The sequence below is a fragment of the Bos mutus genome, chromosome 19, assembly GCF_027580195.1.
Source record: "Bos mutus isolate GX-2022 chromosome 19, NWIPB_WYAK_1.1, whole genome shotgun sequence".
Classification (NCBI taxonomy): Eukaryota; Metazoa; Chordata; class Mammalia; order Artiodactyla; family Bovidae; genus Bos; species Bos mutus.
Genome location: NC_091635.1, coordinates 37,208,016 through 37,227,560, shown reverse-complemented (window position 1 = coordinate 37,227,560; position 19,545 = coordinate 37,208,016). Strand labels below are relative to the sequence as shown.

The 19,545-nt window shown below is 44.0% G+C and overlaps 1 protein-coding gene across 2 annotated transcripts in view; it reads right to left on the bottom strand.

The window, feature by feature from the left end:
- NPLOC4 (NPL4 homolog, ubiquitin recognition factor) overlaps positions 1–19,545 on the bottom strand; it is a 50,141-nt gene that overhangs the window by 28,688 nt on the left and 1,908 nt on the right. The window contains exons 2-8 of one of the 2 annotated variants that reach the window (XM_070390191.1): positions 17,481–17,561; positions 11,468–11,580; positions 7,059–7,235; positions 5,554–5,602; positions 4,756–4,850; positions 2,948–3,071; positions 1,896–2,075 (exon numbers count right to left, since the gene is read on the bottom strand). In XM_070390191.1, coding sequence (XP_070246292.1) covers positions 1,896–2,075; positions 2,948–3,071; positions 4,756–4,850; positions 5,554–5,602; positions 7,059–7,235; positions 11,468–11,580; positions 17,481–17,561 — 819 coding nt within the window. The remainder of the gene's footprint in view (positions 1–1,895; positions 2,076–2,947; positions 3,072–4,755; positions 4,851–5,553; positions 5,603–7,058; positions 7,236–11,467; positions 11,581–17,480; positions 17,562–19,545) is intronic. The other variant, XM_070390192.1, reaches the window with a different exon arrangement.

Below are 19,545 nucleotides of genomic sequence, written 5' to 3'. Positions count from 1 at the left end.
TGTTGCTGGGTATGACCCATATGGAGATGATTAATACATACAGGGCACAGGTCAAAGCACAAACTCAGAACAAACCTAAGGATTTTTGTTTCATGACATGTGGCATCATGAGCTTCAACTTCTAATGAGCTGGAGGTTATTAGAGCTCAAATGTTTCAACCTCCAGGATCCCCAGTTTGGGAGCTCTGATGATGCTGTGAGTAGTTTCGACGCCAAAGGCTTCTGATTCCATTTTTTGTTCAATCGTACTCTTAACAGAACTGTTAAAATACTTCATGAAAGGACCCTCCTCAAAACTGAACTGGAACATCATGAAGGGCCCTCCTCAAAGCTGAACTGGAACCTCATGTGCTTCCAAAAGCAGATCCCGCTTACAGAGCACATTCAGCAGTTGAAGGGTTGGACAAGCAGGGTCTCTGGGTGAGCACCTACTGCCATCTTCCATCTCCTTACAAGTGAACCATCACAGAAGGCCTGGTCCAACATTTCCTCTGTGGCTCTCAATAGATAACAAGAATGTCAAGGGGGTAGACGACACACAATCTGTATAAATACACCCAGGGAAGAACTGGTATCTCTCCAGGAGCCACACACCTGCACCGGCCACAAGCCCTGCAGTTCCAGACCCTGGTTTATTAAAAAAAAAAAAGGAACCAGCCATGGCAAGATCTCCAGAGCACAGCACAAGGTGACACACGTGTATGGCATGGTGCCCACCAGAGATAAAGGAGAAGACAGCAGTATCTATGTACCCACTTATACTAAAAAAAAATCAAACTTCACAGATCTAAGCCAAAAATTGTTTAAAGTGAGGGATACCTGTAGGGGAGGGAGGAAATCAGATGAAGGGGAAGACGCTGTTTGTAGCTCTCACTTTGCAAACATGCAAATTTCTTTTCCACCATTTTTTAAAATAAAAAATTTCAGGCATACAACAAAGTTTAAAGAATCAGTAGTGAACACCTATACACCCACCACCTAATTCAGTCCAACATTTACTATGTTCCATTTGTTCCTGTTCATGCCTCAACGCATTGCATTTTTGTGTTTTTGCATCACAGTAACCTGTAGGAACAAGACCCTCTCCTAACTATCTCAACACATCATAAACCAGGATGCAACACAGTTCCAGTCTTCACTTTTGTAGTGAACTTACTATATATAATAAAACATTATATTACACATATATATATTATACAACCATATAAAAGTTTTATGTAATTGTACAACAAATTTAAATACATATATATAAAACCAATCCTTAAATACTGAAAATCAAATGAACGTAAATGTTGGTTATAACCTGTTGGTGACATAATCATACAAAGAAGATCTTCCAGGCAACTTTAAACACAGAAACCAACTGCTGGTCCCTAGTGGGATATACCCTAGGGACTCTACCCTTCCACCTAAACGATTCTAAACTGTTTTCAGTCCTACACTGGTGGTAATCTTGATACTGTTATTAAGTTATATGTGTGGCATAAGATAAAGAACTAGAGTAATTTTGTGACTCTAATTTCATAATTCCTAGGATAGGTGATAGTAGGCATGAGCAGAGGAGATAGGGAATCAGAAGACAGCAACTTTATGACACTTTGGGGGAACTGACAAAAGTGGAATAAGATGGCAGATTAGATCTATATCAAAGTTCAACTTACTTAAATTGCTCAATGCACTTGTTATATAAGAACGCGTCCTTATTCTTTGGAAACATACACTGAAATATTTAGGGGCTATGTTCTTAGTCTCCAAATGTTCTTTTTGAGTGTGTCTACAGACTGTGGCAAATGATGCAATAAGAAAAGAAACAAGCAATCTGAAAAAGGCATCCCATAGAGCCGTCAAAATAAAGCAACAGAGACCCACAGACTGTAAATCCTGTTCACGTCTACCTGAGGAGGCTCATAAATTGCAGCTACTTCAGCCCTGATACCAAGAGGAATGTCTTTGTGCTCCGTGTACCGTCCATACAAGTACCCGAAGTGCTGGTTCCCCGTCTTCCTCCAGAAGTCAAGGAAGCGGTCAGCAACTGTATGATTCTCAAACATGATGTTGTCCACATGTCTGTATTTCTGTAGAGTTAACAATAGGTTAAATTCAAGCACTCAATAAAAAATAATTCTTTTAGCACAAACCGTTCACAAGTATCTTTTACCTAGCTTTTTAAACACACAGACTTTAAAAATGTGCTCTGCCCTTCAGACTACTTCAGATTTTAGCAGGTAGAAGGGGTAACGGTGGGATTCCTCAATAAATTAATTCAAATTTATCTCGCTGGGGGACATCCCTAGCAGTCCAGTGGTTAAGACTCTGCACTTCCACTGCAGGGGGGAGTATTCGATCCCACATGGGATTTCACCTAAAATAAAGGTTTTCACATTTTCTAAGTCAAAAAAAGTTTTCAAAAAGAAATTAAGACAGAAAGAAAGAAAAAAGAGAACTAGAGTGATGGATAGAAGGAAGGAAAGAAAGAAAAGGAGAAAGGTTCTCAGTCAAGGAGGTCATGGGATTCTAAGCAGTTAAACACGGGCTGGCAGCGGCAAGGCAAAGACAAGGCGAGTTATTCTTGGAGGGCTGGACGATAAGAGTGGAAAAGGCCAGAATAACTACACAAAATTTTCCCTGAGCTCCTTCTTGAGCCAAGGCTCCTTCCTGAGCCCAGTTCCCTTCTTAACCTGGCTTGGAAAGATGTCCTGAGCTGGTCCCAGGACAGTTCTGTTTATAGTTGAGCCATAGCCAACTTCCAGAGCCACAGTTTCTTAAAAGGCAAAGTCACAACCACCAAGCATTTTAAACAGTCACCAAGAAAATTTTGCCTCCATATAAGCCAACAAGACAGAAAACTGAAGGCTCTCCTCTATGCTTGAAGGAGTTAGAGATCTTTCCTTAGCCATGAACATAAATATACTGCTTTCTGCATCTAGATGGACAGACAACATCTCACCTGTCTGTTCAGCGTGATGGCACTTGGCTGGCACTTAGTACAGATGCCGTTAGGCCATGGAAGGTGTCCCTCACACCCTGATTTAATCTTGCAACTGATGTTCTCCAGGGCAACAAATTTCCCCCTGAACAAGAAAATGCAACTTAATTAAACATTACAATGGTGAAAAGTTTAGCAGGAGGCTGGAAATAAAATGTAAGATACCTTACACTTCCTGAATAGAGTTCTCAGGAGCTAAACACGTGGTAGCAACAGCAGGGAAAATGTGCTAAAATTTATTCTAATGGAGTTCTAGCTTTTGTCCCGTACACTTAACACTGTACAGGATTCAGAACTATTTCTGACAAAAACAGTTCGTTTTCACTATCACTAACATCTATGAAGATTTTCAAGAGTACTGCTGAATATCTAGATTTAACCTATGCCTCTGAGAGAAAATGAAACTCTTTTTAAATTTCATCAGCTTAACAGAAATATTTACATAATGAGTCTAGTACTTAAGATTTCTGTACAGAATTCTTATCCATAGAAAAAATGTGATTAGGATACATAACAAAGATATCACCACTCTGTTTTTGGTCAGTGAGGATGTCCTGGGCCCCACTGGACTTGGCGGTGAGCCTGCACAAGCGTCTGCAACCTCCGTCACTTTCCTGTTCACAAACAGCCCAGTGAGCAGCACTGTCCCCACAAGCCAGCGGCATCATGAAAATGACAGCACTTGGGAAGCAAGGGTTACCACCAAGGCTACGTGTTAACGACAGCGACAAGCGAGCCCTTGACCTAGACTGACAAAAGGCCAGCAGACCTCAGCTCACTTGTGCTCTGGTCCAGACAGCTTCAGAGCTTACCCCACGGACAAAGCAAGAATAGGCTGCTGGTAGATTTTTTTTTTCCCTGATCTAAGTTTTTTTTTTAAGTCATTTCAGGATGTCAGCAGGCTGTCAGAGAAAAACTACAAGCGGGCGAACATGACATTCTTCAAGAAATGTTGCTGAGTTGGGTTCAACCACCATCTCCTCTCGCTGCACAGACAGGAATCATAAAATCCCAATAAGAAGTCCGTTCCTTTTTGGTGAGGTGAACACATCAGCAGGATGGGGCTGCATGGCAAGGACTTGATGTAATTCAGAAGAAATCAAAGTGCTCTCAGCTTGCCACTGTCATAGCTGCTCTGTAAGAGCCAGCCGTCCCCGCTGCCCACCTGCACCCACCCTGCCCGCCTGGCTGAGCCTGCAGATGGCAATGCCGAGGCACCAGAGGCCAAGCCAGGGGTAACACCCTACCTCGGCCTTACTATGGCTGTGAAGTTGAGATGCTAACGAGGCAGGCTCCAGGGCAAAGGGCTGACGGGGGCTGTGAAACAGGAGAGCCAAGAGGACTGGGGGGAGGTGGTCAGGTTTTCCAAAAAGCAGAGGGAAGGTGTGCTCAGACTCCACAGACACAGGACTGGCCACTGTCATACCTCATCTCATCCATCTTCGCAAACAACTAGCTGCCAGGACACCACATACCCGAGAGAAGGTTGCCAAGGTACCCCTGGGCCTTCACCGTGGCCACTGCCAGCCTGGCCTCTGCCCTGCACTGGGCACTGCGGACTACAGCAGGTACCAGAGTCTCCACCCACCTGTTTCCTCTTCTAGAATCAGAATAAGATTCACAAATTCAAACAACGCATGCCCAGACTCTTAACTTTACTTTTCTCACTCATATGCCAAGGGGCTTTAAGCAACGTGTGCAAGTGACGAAAAATGAACTTCTGTGCCCCAAAGCCAAACGGGTGCCACCCCCACATTCAAGCTGCTTACTTGTCAGCCCCTCCAGTCAGCTTTCGGATGTACGCGTGGAAGGACATGTGCTTCACGGGAGGCTCCAGGTGGTTTAGGTAGTCCTCATCAAACGGCTGCCAAAACACACAATCAACAGAGTCACGCACCTGCGCCTGGGGTCGCGGCCACAGCCTCCACCTGCCCAGCCCTGAGGCAGGTGGGCAGTAGGAGAACTGATGCTGGGTCCTCACTATTGTTCTAGGTCAGAACCCAGTTTTCTGTGTACCAGTTATCTTTAAAAGATTAAAATGAATCTCTATTAAATATAAAATGATGTAAGTCAAGTAAGGATCAAGTAAAAAAAAAAAAAAAAAAAAAGCCACAAGATGAAGCAAGAGGAGCCTCATGAAGAAAATCAGGTTGGCCTTCCTGCCATAAATTCAGTGTTAACCAGTCACAAGTCAGCATTATTATGGTAACTCTCAATCTCACCAGGACAAATCAGTAGAGACGTGAGATTCAGGGCAAAGTAAATCAAAACAATGATGAACACGAAAACCGCCAGGCCCAGCTTTGTGTCAGGTTGTAAAAGGATTGTCCAGGGAACCCAGTGTAAATGCTGCCCCTTTATCACAGCAATACCCTGTCCCAGCTGTTCATAATCCACCCAGAAGGTCACTCCCATAAATAAAGGCTCAGCCTCTCAGTGCAGCCTGTACTAGGGGGAATACGAGGCCCAGGGCAATAAATAGGTAAGTTCTTTGAACCACTCCAACCCAGCCCAGGACTTAGAGGTGTGGAGACAGCTCTGGGAACTCACTCTGCATGGACTCTCACCTCGAGAGGAACGCAGTGCACGCACTTCCCCAGAGGCCCGTGCCGGCACCTAGAGCATAAGAAAGGGAAACGCACAGTGTCAGCACGTGCTCTTCTGCCTCCTTGCATGCTGATACTCACAATGCATGTCATACCTAATGAAATGCTGCCCCACCCACGTGAAATTATCTGAAATGGTACATGGTGAAGAGAGCTTCTAACAGTTTAATATTTTGGTGTGTATTAAAACTATTGACCTGTGCATCAAACCTGTTATTCCATGGATATTAACTGCTTAAAATGACACAAACCAAAAGCAAAAGTGAATGAATTTAAAGTCAATTTAAATAAAAATGTTAGGTGAAGACTAAGAAAGTTGGTATGTGGATGTGGCAAAAACCCTGAAAATGGTACATAAATAGCTCAAGTGTGGAAAACACCCACTCTGCGTACGTATTTTGAAAAAAGGATGAAAGGATCACTTGGCTCTGTGGGTTTCAGTCTGCACAGGACAGTGGGGATGTGGGAGCTGGCGAGGGTGCTGACAGGTGCAGCCACAGCACTGTCCACACGGGGTGAGAGCGCTCAGGTGCACCTCGTTCTGTATTTCAGAGCAAAACCCGCCTGGATCCCCCAACAGGCAGGCTCTTCCAGGTAATGCACACAGAGGCACATGAACTCTGAAAAAGATTTCTAATGAGCCTCACGAACACTGATCAGAGTGGGAGCCACCCGGGTCCCTGGGAGGAATGCAAATGGGGTGGAGAGCTGACTGATGGCCACAGCCACAGAGTGGTTCCACGCCAACTGCATCTCAGCACTGTCTGGGGCCCTCTGATTGGAGACATACAAGTTCCTAATGCAGCATGCTGAATTCCAATATCTCAATGTCAGGCCTGCAGAGTGATGCAGTTACACACTCCACTGCAGAGACAACTTTCACTCAGTTTTACATCAGAGTGTGAACTCAGATGTTTCTAACTAGTCTCCTTAAAAAGGACAGCCAAATATCTGAAATAAACAATTGTACACAAGCATAAGCATTTTACACACTCCTCGGTGAAAAGTGAACATTCCTAAGGGAGCGGCACCTTTAGCAAATGAAACATTTCCCAGAAGAACGGAAAGAGCGCACTGAGTATGGGAGGCTGAGCATCGTCCATGAGAATTAAACCAGACAATGTGAATGAGGACCTGTGCCGGCGGGTGCTGGGGTCCCCCTACCCCGCCACACTTGCTAAGGCCCTCTCTGCACGTGCATCCAGGTATTTCAGGGGCACACCACAGAGAGGACTTGGTTTAAGGCTCCTCCCTTCTTTCAAATCTCTTAGTTCTCACCAATTTAAAACTTTTAAAATACAAATGGAGCACAGTTAGAGATTCAAACAATGAGAAAAAGCTCACAGTTATAACTTAAGTGAGATCTAAGTTGAAAATAGATGGTCAAACTCGAAACTTACATTTCTTCATCAGGACACATTACAGACATTTCACTTGACTGACCCCGTGGCCCCGAGGGCACTTACAGCTGTGGGTCGCGGCTCCTGTAGATCTTCCCATCCTGCCTGCTGAGGTACTGGTCAATCTCATCTTCCACCACGTTGGGAGCACCACAGGCCTTCAACCCCTGAGGGGCTGATGTCTCCATCTCAGACGACGGTCCCGCAAGGTTCGAGGGAAACAGGAACAACAGATCTCCATGCCTGTTCAAACAACAAATGTTAAGTTGAGGCTGTCTTTCTTTCTCCACAACCTGAGCTGCACAGAAGATCAACTCACGCAAAAACCTCTGACGCCTACAAACAGCCAACACCAACCACCCCAACGGACTAGACAGTAAAACTTCCAATTGTAAAGAGAGTCGAATGCTCCTTTCCTGTCTCCCCTGTGCCTGTCCACCTTATCAAGATCAGCAGCAGGCTCTCTGGACTGAAACATAACTTCCTTACCATCAGACTGCAGGATCTACGCTGCACAGGCACAGACACACCTAGTCCCACACAGAAGACGCACAAGCTCAGCAGACGCTGGGGCAGCACAGCCTCTACCCTCCTCCTCCTCCTCTGCTTGGCACCCACTTCCCCTCATTCCTTCCTTGGCCCTCTCTTTAGCTCCCTCATTTACCTCCCTGGGGCATCTTCCTTCCACTTCTTTACATTCACACACATGTCCATAACATGCATGTCACTAATATACAACCCTGAGATGATTAGACACACACTTTCTGTATTTGCTGTTCCCACACAATCCCTCCAAAGATGGTCTGCCTCTAGTCAAGGCTCCACGGTGAAGCCACCCTACAGTACGCTTTGCTGCTCCCGCATGACAGGCAAGGCTCTTGAGAGACCTGCCACTACCATGCCACCAAGAGATGGCACAGTCTCCTGGCCGCAGGGCAGATTTCCCAGAGAGAGTACATTAGACTTCAGGAGTTTTATTTGTTCTTAAAGCTGCTGACATACTGCTTTCTACAAAGGCTGCCATGATTCACACTGCAAAGGGCAACATTTGATTTTCGATCATTTTCGATATGAACAGCGTCCTTTCCCCATTAGACCCACTGCAGACTTCAGCAGAGCCTGACTGCCCACCTACCACCATGCCTGAGGCCAGTGAACAGTCCCACCTGGGAGCACTGCGGGTCCTGAGACAATCAGTCAGCCAGTCTGGGAGGAAAAGCTGTAGCACCACCACTGGGTAAGTATTTCCTTGCTCTCAAGAGGCACGTGCAGAAAGCAAGACTGGAAGCATAGCCTGGAGCCTCCAACCAACAGAGAGAACAGGCGCCTCAGCCAGGACGGGGAGGCTGGGCTGCAACTCTTCAACGGGTCTGCTCGGCCCTCTTTTTCCTCTCACAATTTAGGGTGATAAGACAGCCAACTTGTAATCAAAGATGTCTATGTCTAACAGCAAATGAGATATTCCTAAACATCCTCCAGGTTCAGGATACTTGGCTCAACTATCCATCAGTTTTAACAAACACACTCTAAAAGGCATTGTGGAGCTCTAAAGAAGGGAACTCCCAAGGGTCCAAAAACCCAGGGCAGCTCAAACAAGACTAGTGAGGGAACTTATGGCCAGCTCACGAGGGGAACCTTGAAGTTGGCTTGTAATCATTCTCTGGGTGACAGAGATGAGGCCTCAAGCCTGCCTGCCCAAAGCGAGTTGCTGAGCCCAAAATGCCACACAGAGCCAGATGTCTGAAGATATCTCAACAGCTGGGAAAAAACCTACCAGTTGACAAAACAGACCAAGGAGAAATCCTATCTGCCTCCATCCACTACGCTGTAGGCAAAACTGTCCGAGAGTCTGAAACCAAAGGCTTGCTCTTGCAAGCATCCAGGGTACACTTAGGGATGCTATTTGGTTCAGGAAACCAAAGACAGAAATTAACTTGAGTGCGGAGCCCACAACGCCCCCTTGTGCTTACAGAAACAAATGCTTCTCAGTAAGTAAGTCAGTCGCTCAGTTGCGCCCAACTCTTTGCGACCCCATGGACTGCAGCCCACCAGGCTCCTCTGTCCATGAGATTTTCCAGGCAAGGATACTGGAGTAGGTTGCCATTTCCTTCAGTAGGAAAGCCAATAACTCCAGATCCTTCAGGGCTCCCTAAGACCAAGTTTGGGCAAATATAAGCTCTCAAGAAAAGGTCACCAAATGTACAAGATAAACGAACCATCAGGACCAAGAGAGGGTGGGAAACAATCAACAGATTTAGATAGCCAAAGACTTCAGGTGTGGAATTCAAAACAAAGGATATATACTTATGAGTGAAATGTCAGCTGGAAATGGAATGAAGAATTGTGAGCAACAAGAGGCTATCTGCAATGACCAGGGGCTCCAAGAGTGGGCAGAGGGGCCACAGACTTAGTAGCTCTTCCCAAATCCCCTGCATAGAACAGGCTAGACAACACCAGCAATAGTGCAACAGGATCCTCACAAACCCTAAATACACTCAGGAGAGGCAGACTCCAGACACCTCAGGACCTGAGAGGGAAGCACCAGGTGTGTGACAGGCCAAGGCAGAACCCCAAGGAACCCAGCAGTCTTCACTGGCAGCCTGGGGGCCAGCGTGAGAGTAGAGCAGGAGCCGGAAAGAAGCCCCTGTGAGCATATGAGCTAACAGCCAGGGCTGAAAGAAATCAAATAGAAAAAAGTAAAAAATGTAATCACTGAAATAATACAGAGACTGAAGGAGAGGTATTATTTAAAGAGATAAAGGGGAAGAATTCTCTACACCTCACCTGCAGATACAGAAAATACATTTTACATCAGGTAGAATTACACACAGCAACTAACAAACCATCAAGTCCACACCTGGACAGATCAAACAGAAACCACAGGACCCCAAGACCAACAGAAGATCTTTAAAGCAGCCAGAGGAGGAAAAAAAGAACCTACAAATGAGTTAGAGAATTAGAACAGCCAGTTGAACTGTGAAAATGGCAACAAAGGCAGTGGAGTGAGCCCCGCACGGAGCTCTGGGTGACCGACTCTTACAGACGTGGTCGGGTAACTCTCGAGCAGGGACAGGACGTGCTTCTCATGCTGCTCAGCAAGCATCACAACTATCACTGAAAAGACGCGCTCTAGGATCACCCAGAAAGACACGCCCTCCAAGTGTGACCGCATGGCAGGTGGACAGCCTTGCCTAAAGGGTACTTCATCCTGCAGCCCCCCTTTCCTGGCATCCAGCCGTCAGAATAGTTCTGAGACACACAGCTGCCACATTCACAGTGCTCGTCCTGTGTAGGGACCAGACAACCATGTGGAGGAGGCGCAAGCCCCCACCCCCAACAGACAAGGGTGGAGGGGCCCAGTGACACTGGGTGACTATTCAGGCACACAGCCGGGGTAGTGGGTGTGAGTCCAAACCTGAGCAACACCCACGAGAAGTGATTCTCAAGATGCGGAAACCCTTTGTGAGCTGGGAGGAAAGTTTGCGAGCTGGGAGGAAAGTCGGCCCTCATCCACTGGCAACGAATATACATAAGACAAGGCTTTACATCATCACAGCAGCAGGCAATGAGCAGGTGCCAAACAAATATCCGTTGAAGAACAAATAAATTCATGTTAAAATTGCATTTTTTCCCCTAAGATATACTAATTGTGAGTCTAAAATGGACCACACAGATTGCCAAGACAGCCTATTATTCTGACTGGTAAAAGTCACACAGCCAAGTACCAACAAAGCCCAGCCCAACCCTCACTAGTGGCCACAGCAGCCAGGCTACCTGTAGCCCAAATAGGAGAATTCCCTGCCCGCTACCTAAGGACAGCGAAAGACCTGAAGGGTTCTACTCACTAACCCGTGAGCAGGTGTGCCCACACAGCTCAGACAGGGGTGAGCAAACCTTTTCTTTAAAGGGCCAGACAGTAAAATATTTTTGGCTTTGCAGACCAGACAGCCTCTGTCACAATCACTCAGCCCTGCCCTTGCAGCATGAAGACATATAAACGAATGGACGGACGTGGCTGTGCTCCCATAAAACTAAAAAAACAGAAGAGGTCTCTGCACCCAAGAAATCCTTCTGACATTACCCATCAATTCTAAGGCATTCCAGGGGTCGTGCCAGCAAGAAATACAACACAGACCTACCAAGCAGGTCTCAAGGCAGAACTACACACAGAGTTACATTCAAGGTCCTTCTCTGCATGAAGCAGCTGAGTGTGCAGTTGCTCACACACTATAACTCCTCCTCTGTGACGCATATCCCTGAATTCTGCAAGTCAAACAGATCGGCTCGACAGTAACTGTAGATTCGGCATGGCTGCCAAACACCTGGCAAGCAGCATGGTCACCCGCACTCTGGTCCACGTTCAAGACCGTAATCACAGTAGCAGAAGGAAACGGGGGAGAACTTAGTGACTTCAGGCGGGTAACTAGTGCCAGCATGCCCTCCCCACTCCCCACCTTCTCCCCTCGGGCACTCACTTGATCTTCAGCAGGTTGAGGGATTTGTTAGATGATGCTGTTATTTCTCCAGTCTTGTTTCTATTGATGTAAACTGAGAAGCCATTATTTTGGAAGCCAAACTCCTTTGCGACCTAAAACAAGCCCCAAACAACAGAGACTTAATAAAATATTTAAGGGAATTCCCTGATGGTCCAGTGGTTAGGACTCTGAACTTTCAGGGTTAAGGACCTGGGTCCAATACCTGGCTGGGGAACTAAAACCTCACAAGTCACACAGCACAGCAAATAACATACCAAAATATTTAAGTCTCACTACTCTGACCACATATACACATCAGACATTCCTAGTGAGTTTAGAAACTGCTCCTCCTTAAACAAATACCTCTTGTTATTTTGCTTTCTTACAAGGAAACTCGAGTTTGGGGCCAAGACATGCAGCTCAACTCTTAGGGTCATCTGAGACAGGGAATTTTGGCACAGAAACAGAAATTATAAAATATAATCCAATGGAAATTCTACAACTGAAATAGAAAATTCACTGGATGGGCTTATCATCAGAAAGGAAATGACAAAAACAAAATAAAAAAAAAAGTCAATTAAAGATGGGTTAACAGAGATTACAATCTACAGATAGAGATTTGAAAGAATGAACAGAGCCTTAGGGAACCTCCGGAGCCATAGCAAATGATCCTCCGGAGAAGAGAATAAGGCTAGGACTGAAAAATATTTGAAGAAAGAATGGCCAAAACCCTCAAATTTGATGAAAAACATACGAGTTAACAAATCCAGGAAGTTCAGCAAAACCAAAATAGGATAAATAAAGAGAAAACTATGTCTGGGCACACTGTCATCACACCGCTAAAAACCAAAGATCAATGGAGAACAGAAGACAATGGAACAACATCTTTAAAGTGCTGAGGCAGGAATAAAAATCTGTCAACTCAGAATTCTCCATCTGGAGACAATACCCTTCAAATACAAGGGCAAAATGAAAACATTCTCAAGTTGACAAGATCCAAGGGCACCTGTTGCTGACAGCCTCCACCACAATAAATGCCAGAGGATGTTCTTCAGGCTGAACACCAGACAGAAACTCAGAAGCAGAGGACACACAAAGATAAGGACTCCAAATCAAACAACAGGAAATCATCACAGAATCGCCATGAGAATCCTGAGAGAGCAACAGTGCTGGTCAGGAACAGGAGCAGGTATTTTCTTGGCAGTCCAGGGGTTAAGATTCCATGCTCTCAATGCAGAGGGCATGGGTTCAATTCCTGGTCAGGGCCTAAGATCCTGCATGCTGCGCAGTGTGGCCAAAGACAAAGAAACAGACAAGACTAAAGACTTTGACCTTTTTCTGAAACAGCGATAAACTGAAATTAACAAATTGTGGCACTTTATCTGTTCTGCAAAACCATACTGTTTTTCTATAGGCAGAGCACTGCAAGCTATTGCCAAGAATAAGAAAGAAGTCTTGCACCAGGAACATCGTTCTTGTGTGAGTTAGGATAGCACCCCTGGGATGTAAGGCAATCTCTGAAGTGGTGCAGGGTATCGTGTGGGCAGCCCTGTGGGCAGAGGGAAATCCCTATGACCACATGACTGAGATCTGTGCTTTCTATCAGGACAGAGGGCAGCAGTATTTTCAAATACAACAGCCAGCAACATTACTTCACACATGCTGAATCCCACTGTTGGGAGATGCAGAAATATATATACTAGGTTCTATACGGTGCTCCTGTGAAAATAACTGCTTCTGTGAACTCTGAATTCTTTATCTAAAGATACAGAAATCGAACACAAGGCATCAAGCATTAAAAAAAAAAAAAAAAAAACTTAGCAGAGTCTTACAAGAGCACAGTTAAAATCTTAAAAACTGGGACTCTGCTGTCAGTCCAGTGGTTAAGACTCTGCCTTCCAAAGCAGAGGGCACAAGTCCCCAGTAGAAGAACTAAGATCCCACATGCCATACAGCGCAGCCAGGAAAAAAAGCTTAAAAACTTCATTTCACACCTGAGATAATCTTGATGTGTGACTACTGTAATAAAACCAGAAACATGGTACTATGTAAGATGAATACAAATGTTTATAATGGAAAGTAACAAAAAAGAATACATGGCATGATTTCATTTAAGTTGAAAAACAGCCAAAACTAAAATTTAGGGTTTAGGAAGGCATAGAGGTGGTAAAACACAGAAAAGTGGGGAAGCAGCTCCCATCAGGTCAGGAGAGGAGTGACAGGGTGAGGAGGTGGGAAGGCTGACCGACGGTTCCTGGAGGCTGGCACCGCTCCAACCCAGACCTGGGTATTTTCTTCATCATCAGTCTTTTTGACTGTTCACATTTTTCAAGCATCTCTTAGCAGGTACTTTAATTCACAGGTAAAAAAACATGTATAATATTATAAAGAGAAAGGACAGAGTCACTTGCTGCTAAGAGGTCGGTTAAGAAAGGACTGAGGGAAATTTCCTGACAACCCAGCAGTTAGGATTCTGCGTTTTCATGGCTGAGGGTGCACATTTGATCCCTCGTTGGGGAACTAAGATCCCAGAAGCCACAAGGTGCAGCCAAAAAACAAGGACAGAGGTAGGATCTGGGGTGACTCAGTAAGGGCCCTTTCAGGGAAGTGACAGCAGCAGAAGCAAACCCTTGGATCCTGGAGATGAGGAAAGACGATGCCAAGCAAGACAGCCAGAAGAACCTGTCCTGGAGGGGTTTATGGTCTAATGATTCACAGAGAAGGAAAGGATCCAGTAACTCAAGATTCTATGAGAGATTTTCATTGCAAGATGTCTCATTACACTTACAAAACCAATTTCCTTAGAGAGCATAATGCCACATATTAAACCAGGATCAAGGATGTCAAGTGTGGGGATGGGAAGTTGGAGCCAACAAAGTTCAGTGGTTAACATACTTTTCAGGCCAAGTCTGTGAGGCGAAAGGAAGGCCATTTCAAAGCCCACTTACAGGGCACAAATGCACAACCAAATTATTAATTATCAAAAATCAGTACGAGTCCACTTATATGACAAACCTGGAGAGACAGAATGTAGGGTGGTTACCAGAGCTGAAGGGGAGGAGGGGAGAGGAAGTTTGTGTTTAATGGGAACAGAGTTTCAGTGTGGGAAGATGAGGAAATTCTGGAGATGGGTGGTGGTGATGTACAACACTATGAATGTACTTAACGCTACTAAACTATACACTTAAATGTGGTTTGCATGGCAGATTTTATGTTATTCTTATCACAGTTAAAAAAACAAGATACAAATCTACATTTGTTGACATAGAGTCATGTCCATAACCTATTGTAAAGTGAAAAAAGCAGGTTACAAATGATCACAAGGTGAGATGTGAATTTCTCTAGAATGGGTGCATCTTCTGCCTGCAGGGCAGGAGGACTGACATATGGGTCACTGCCTGGACTCATGTAACTTGTCACCCAGATAGCTAAACAACCATGAGCCCTCAACACCGCCATCAAACAATCCATTCAATGATCAATCAAGGACGAAAGAGGGATCTTGGTTGTTGAGCCTTGTCGGTAAGGTGGAGAGTGTCCTAGCACCAGCGCCTGAAACACAGGTGTTGGTGGCTGGCTCACTGGTCTTCCTGACAGGGCAGACAGTGACCCCTTCAGTGAGACATAACATGGTCACATGAATCAAAAAATGGTTCAGGAAGGTTGGACTCTGAATGTGAGGTCACAGGGAGAGCCTATTATCCAATTAATTTCAGTTGGATTTTCCTCTTTACCAATGCATAATACATGATTAAAATACATTATTTCCAAATCAGTCTTAAAAAAGCACTTTACATATAAATTAAAATGCAGGCATGCCAGTTTTTGTTTCGTGTTTTGTACTAAGTTGCTTCAGTCATATCCAACTCTTCGCAACCCTACACGCTACAGACCACCAGGCTCCTCATGAGATTCTCCAGGCAAGAGTACCAGAGTAGGTTTGCCAATTCCTTCTCCATTTTTTTCTTTGGTGATCCATAAATGTTTCTCCTTAACCTCAGATATGAAATACAGCAGTAGTAGAGTATGCTCCTATTTTGGTGAAAGTACATTACATGCATACACAGGGATGTATGTGCACATATGCCTGCACATGTGTACACATAAAGACATGCTACACGGCTAGTAAAATTTTGAGTTATTATTATTGCTTCTTTATACTTCCTGTATTGTTCAAGGCTTTTATAATTAATCCGTATTATTTGCATAATCAGAGGAAAGGATTTTCACTTGAGGGGAAACATCTCAGCGTAATAAATGTTTGTTTTTGAGTATTCCCAAACAAATTTCTCCTAAGCAATGACTGCTGCGGTGATAATGGCTTCAGAAATTAGGTCAACACTAAACTGTACCTCCCTGACTCCACCCCCATCCAGTGACAGCTATTGTGTCCATATTCCCTATGCAAGGCAACAAGTAAATACCCAGAGGGAGCACTAGGATTTCAGGATACTTCTGAGGCAAATAAAAGTCAGAATAATCCTGTATTTTTAGGCTTCTTTTAAATCATTTGAATTTAACCCGTCCAACAACTCTATATTTGATGCCAAGCACGAAAACCTCAAGTTAAAAACAAAACCATATCTCTACATGGTTACTACAGATATAAGAAATTTTCATATAACAAAGACTCAGAAAAGTAAAGAACAACTGTAGGCAGTATTTTTAATCTCACGTTTATCCCCACAACTGTCCAAGCAATAGCCACTTAATGCTTCATCTTTGCTCAGACGATCTCTCAAGAACTCAAGCTTTTAGGGTATCCTAGCACCATCACCAGGAGTGAGCTGACAATGGTCAGCTACTACTAAAAAAGCAAAGAGTAAAATATTAAAATGGAGTAGGAAAAGGCAACCCACTCCATTATTCTTGCCTGGAAAATTCCATGGCAGGCTATAGTTCATGGGGTCACAAAGAGGTGGACGTGACTGAGCAAGTAAGCACACATGCAGGATATTAAAAAGTCCTTGAAGACACAGAGATTCTCTTTTCTGCTGTCTACTGCACCTGGGTTTTTTTCTTTTATTCTTGTAAATACGGTCACTTAAGCAGCACTGTTGGAACCAGAATAGAAACTACTTTTCAGAAACCAAACTTCTCAGGTAAGTGCTATGACTTCCTTAACAGATCACAGTGTAATCCTCAGCAAATCTCCTTATTCCCTGGACTTCAATTTCCATCTTTGTGAAAACAAAAAGATCAGACTACCTGACACTGAAAATTCCCTCTGGCTTTAACAGTCTGTGACCTTTTTTTTATTTTGCTTATGAAAAGTGACTTTTTAAATCATTATAAAAGTTAATACCTATCTACAACAAATTCAAATAATAAAGAATGTATAAAATAGAGGTTGGCAAATTTTCTCTGTAAAGAGCCAGGCAGTAAATATTTTCAGCTTTCAGGCCATACAATCTGTCACAACTACTCAGCTCTGCCCCTGGAGCTCAAAAGCAGCCAGACAGTACATAAGCCAAAGAGTACGGCTGAGTTCCAATGAAAATAGGCGGCCAGCCATGAACCATGCTTTGTCGACCTCTAGAATGAAGCATCAAGCAAAAGCCACTCTCCTTCCTTTGGCCTCCTCTTCCAGAGCTACCCCTTTTAGGTCTGGCTTATGCTCTTTAAACCACATTCTCACATCACAGATTTGTAAATGGAGCTTAATTTAATTTTTTAAGAAGAAAGTGGGATCATTCTATACATGTTAATAATTCCCCTTTGCTGAAAAACGATTCAAGTTCTTCACTCTCTGATTTTTCACTCACAAATGCTCCTCCTATGAAATCCTTTTACACTGACCTTTGGGCCCTTGGTCCTGCAATGGTAAGCAGTGGTCAGCTGTGACACATCTGATCCTGTATCAGTCCCACCAATCATGACAGAGAAAACCAATGCAAGAGACTAAACTTGGGAGTGGGGAGGAATCAAGAAAATGAGGGAAAGAGAAAAGGTACAGACTAGGAAGGGAACAACAGCGGAGGATGAAGAAAGGTCAATACCCAGCCATAGGTACCTTTTTCAAAAATGTTGCAGCCGTTTCTCTCTTTGTTGCCGTGATCCGCTTCACCCCATCTGGGGACTGGACACGTATTATCTATGGTAAATGAAACAAGGTGGTTACTGTGCAGACTTGGAAGGTCCTGACCTATTACTGAAACTAACATCTGCAGTCTCTTGGCATATGAGTCACTGGAACTTAAAGAGTCAAACTTCACCTTTCCCCCTGCGTATTGTAACCCAATGTTTCTAGAAGATGAAGCAGAGGTCTGAGAGTCATCAGCACAGGGGAGGACATCCTAAGAGGGCTGCCCTAATAGTCAACTCGTGTCATTTCACTCAGAAAAATACAGCTTCAATTTTTTTCTAATTTATTTGGCCATGCCACATGGCTTGTGGAATTTTAGTTCCCCAACCAGGGCTTGAACCCACACCCTAAGCAGTGAAAGTGCGAAGTCCCAACCTCTGGACCACCAGGGAATTCCTACAACCTCAACTTTTAACCATTATTTATAAAGAATATATCTGAAAGATCAACATTTTTCTCTTCAGGTTTATACAAATATATTTTTTTTTATCAGCAGGAAAAAAAACAAGAATCATGAACAACTGAGTTGTTTAAAAAAACATTTTTGTTCCCAGATCCATACAGATTACTTTTAAAACATCACAGAATTCCACGTGGAACTCCCTAGCAGACTATCAAGGGTTAGGACCCGCAGTGAAAGCCAAGGGCACAGGTTCGATCCTTGGTTAGAAACCAAGATCCCCCCAAGCCATGAGGCCAAAATAGAAAAAAAACTAAAAACATTAAAGGATTGCAGGAAATCTAATTTGTTATTTACTTTCAATAAAAAGAATAAAAGAAAAGAAATAAGATGTTTAATACCATGGTAAAATTTGTCAGAGTTTTAAATATATGGATTTTCATGGCTAGCCATGAAATGGTTGTCAGGTCTGGAAGACAGCTGGACAGAGCAGCACTTTCTAGACTTGATTTTCACCCTGATAGAAGCCCAGTGAAGGTGAGCTGCTATGTCCAGGCCAACCATCTGAGGTCTTGCCTCAATGGGGAGCATGAAAAGGCATGCCCTGCCATGACAAGATGCAAGACAGAGGATGTTCCAACCACCTGAGGGATGGGAGGAGCCACGAACAGAATGTGCCAGAAAGTACTCACGTTCTTCCTCTCAGCAACACTGCACTGTATATTGTATTCAAAATAACACTATACAGATGAGAAATGTCATAAGCAACTGTTTTTGAAAGGCTTTCATTGATACAGGACAAAATGCCACAACGGCTTTCGATCTGGTCTATTTTATCAAACAAATTAAGAATAATGTAGGGATTTCCCTGGTGGTTCAGTGGCTAAGACTCTGGGTCCCAATGTAGGGTGCTGGCGTTCGATCCCTGGTCAGGGGACTAGATCCCACATGCCACAACTAAGATTCTGTGCAGCCAAATAAACAAATATTCTTTAAATAATAATAATTTAGATTTTCCTAAAATTATTCCTACATTTCCTAAAAAATAGCTTGCCTCTGTCTTTCTCTGTTTTGGTTTTTTCGGTCATACCTCTCAGCATGCAGAACTTTCCCAACCAGGCATCAAACCCCTAACCCCTGCAGGGGAAGCAAGGAGTCCTGTCTCAACTACTGGACTACCAGTGAAGTCCTTTCTCATTTTCTAGTAACGTGTGTGTGTGTGTGTGTGTGTGTGTATTCACTTGTGTCGGACTCTGTAACCCCATGAACTGTAACCCACCAGGCTCCTCTGTTTACGGAATTTTTCAGGCAAGAATACCGGAGCGGGTTGCCATTTCCTACTCCAGGGGATCTTCCTGACCCAGAGATCGAATAACTTTTGCTTAACTGAAAAGGTTTCCCCCCCATGTTGTATTCAATTTTAAGATTTTGTTTTGAATAGTCCTTATGAAATCCCAATTGTTAAGAATGTATTTTCTTTATTTTTGCTTCTCAATAACATCTGTTTAACTTTCTCATTCATCTGTGTGTACCACAAACAAAAAGTCTTTTGACTTTTGATTTCTAGTATACTCTAGATTCAAGATCTAGAAA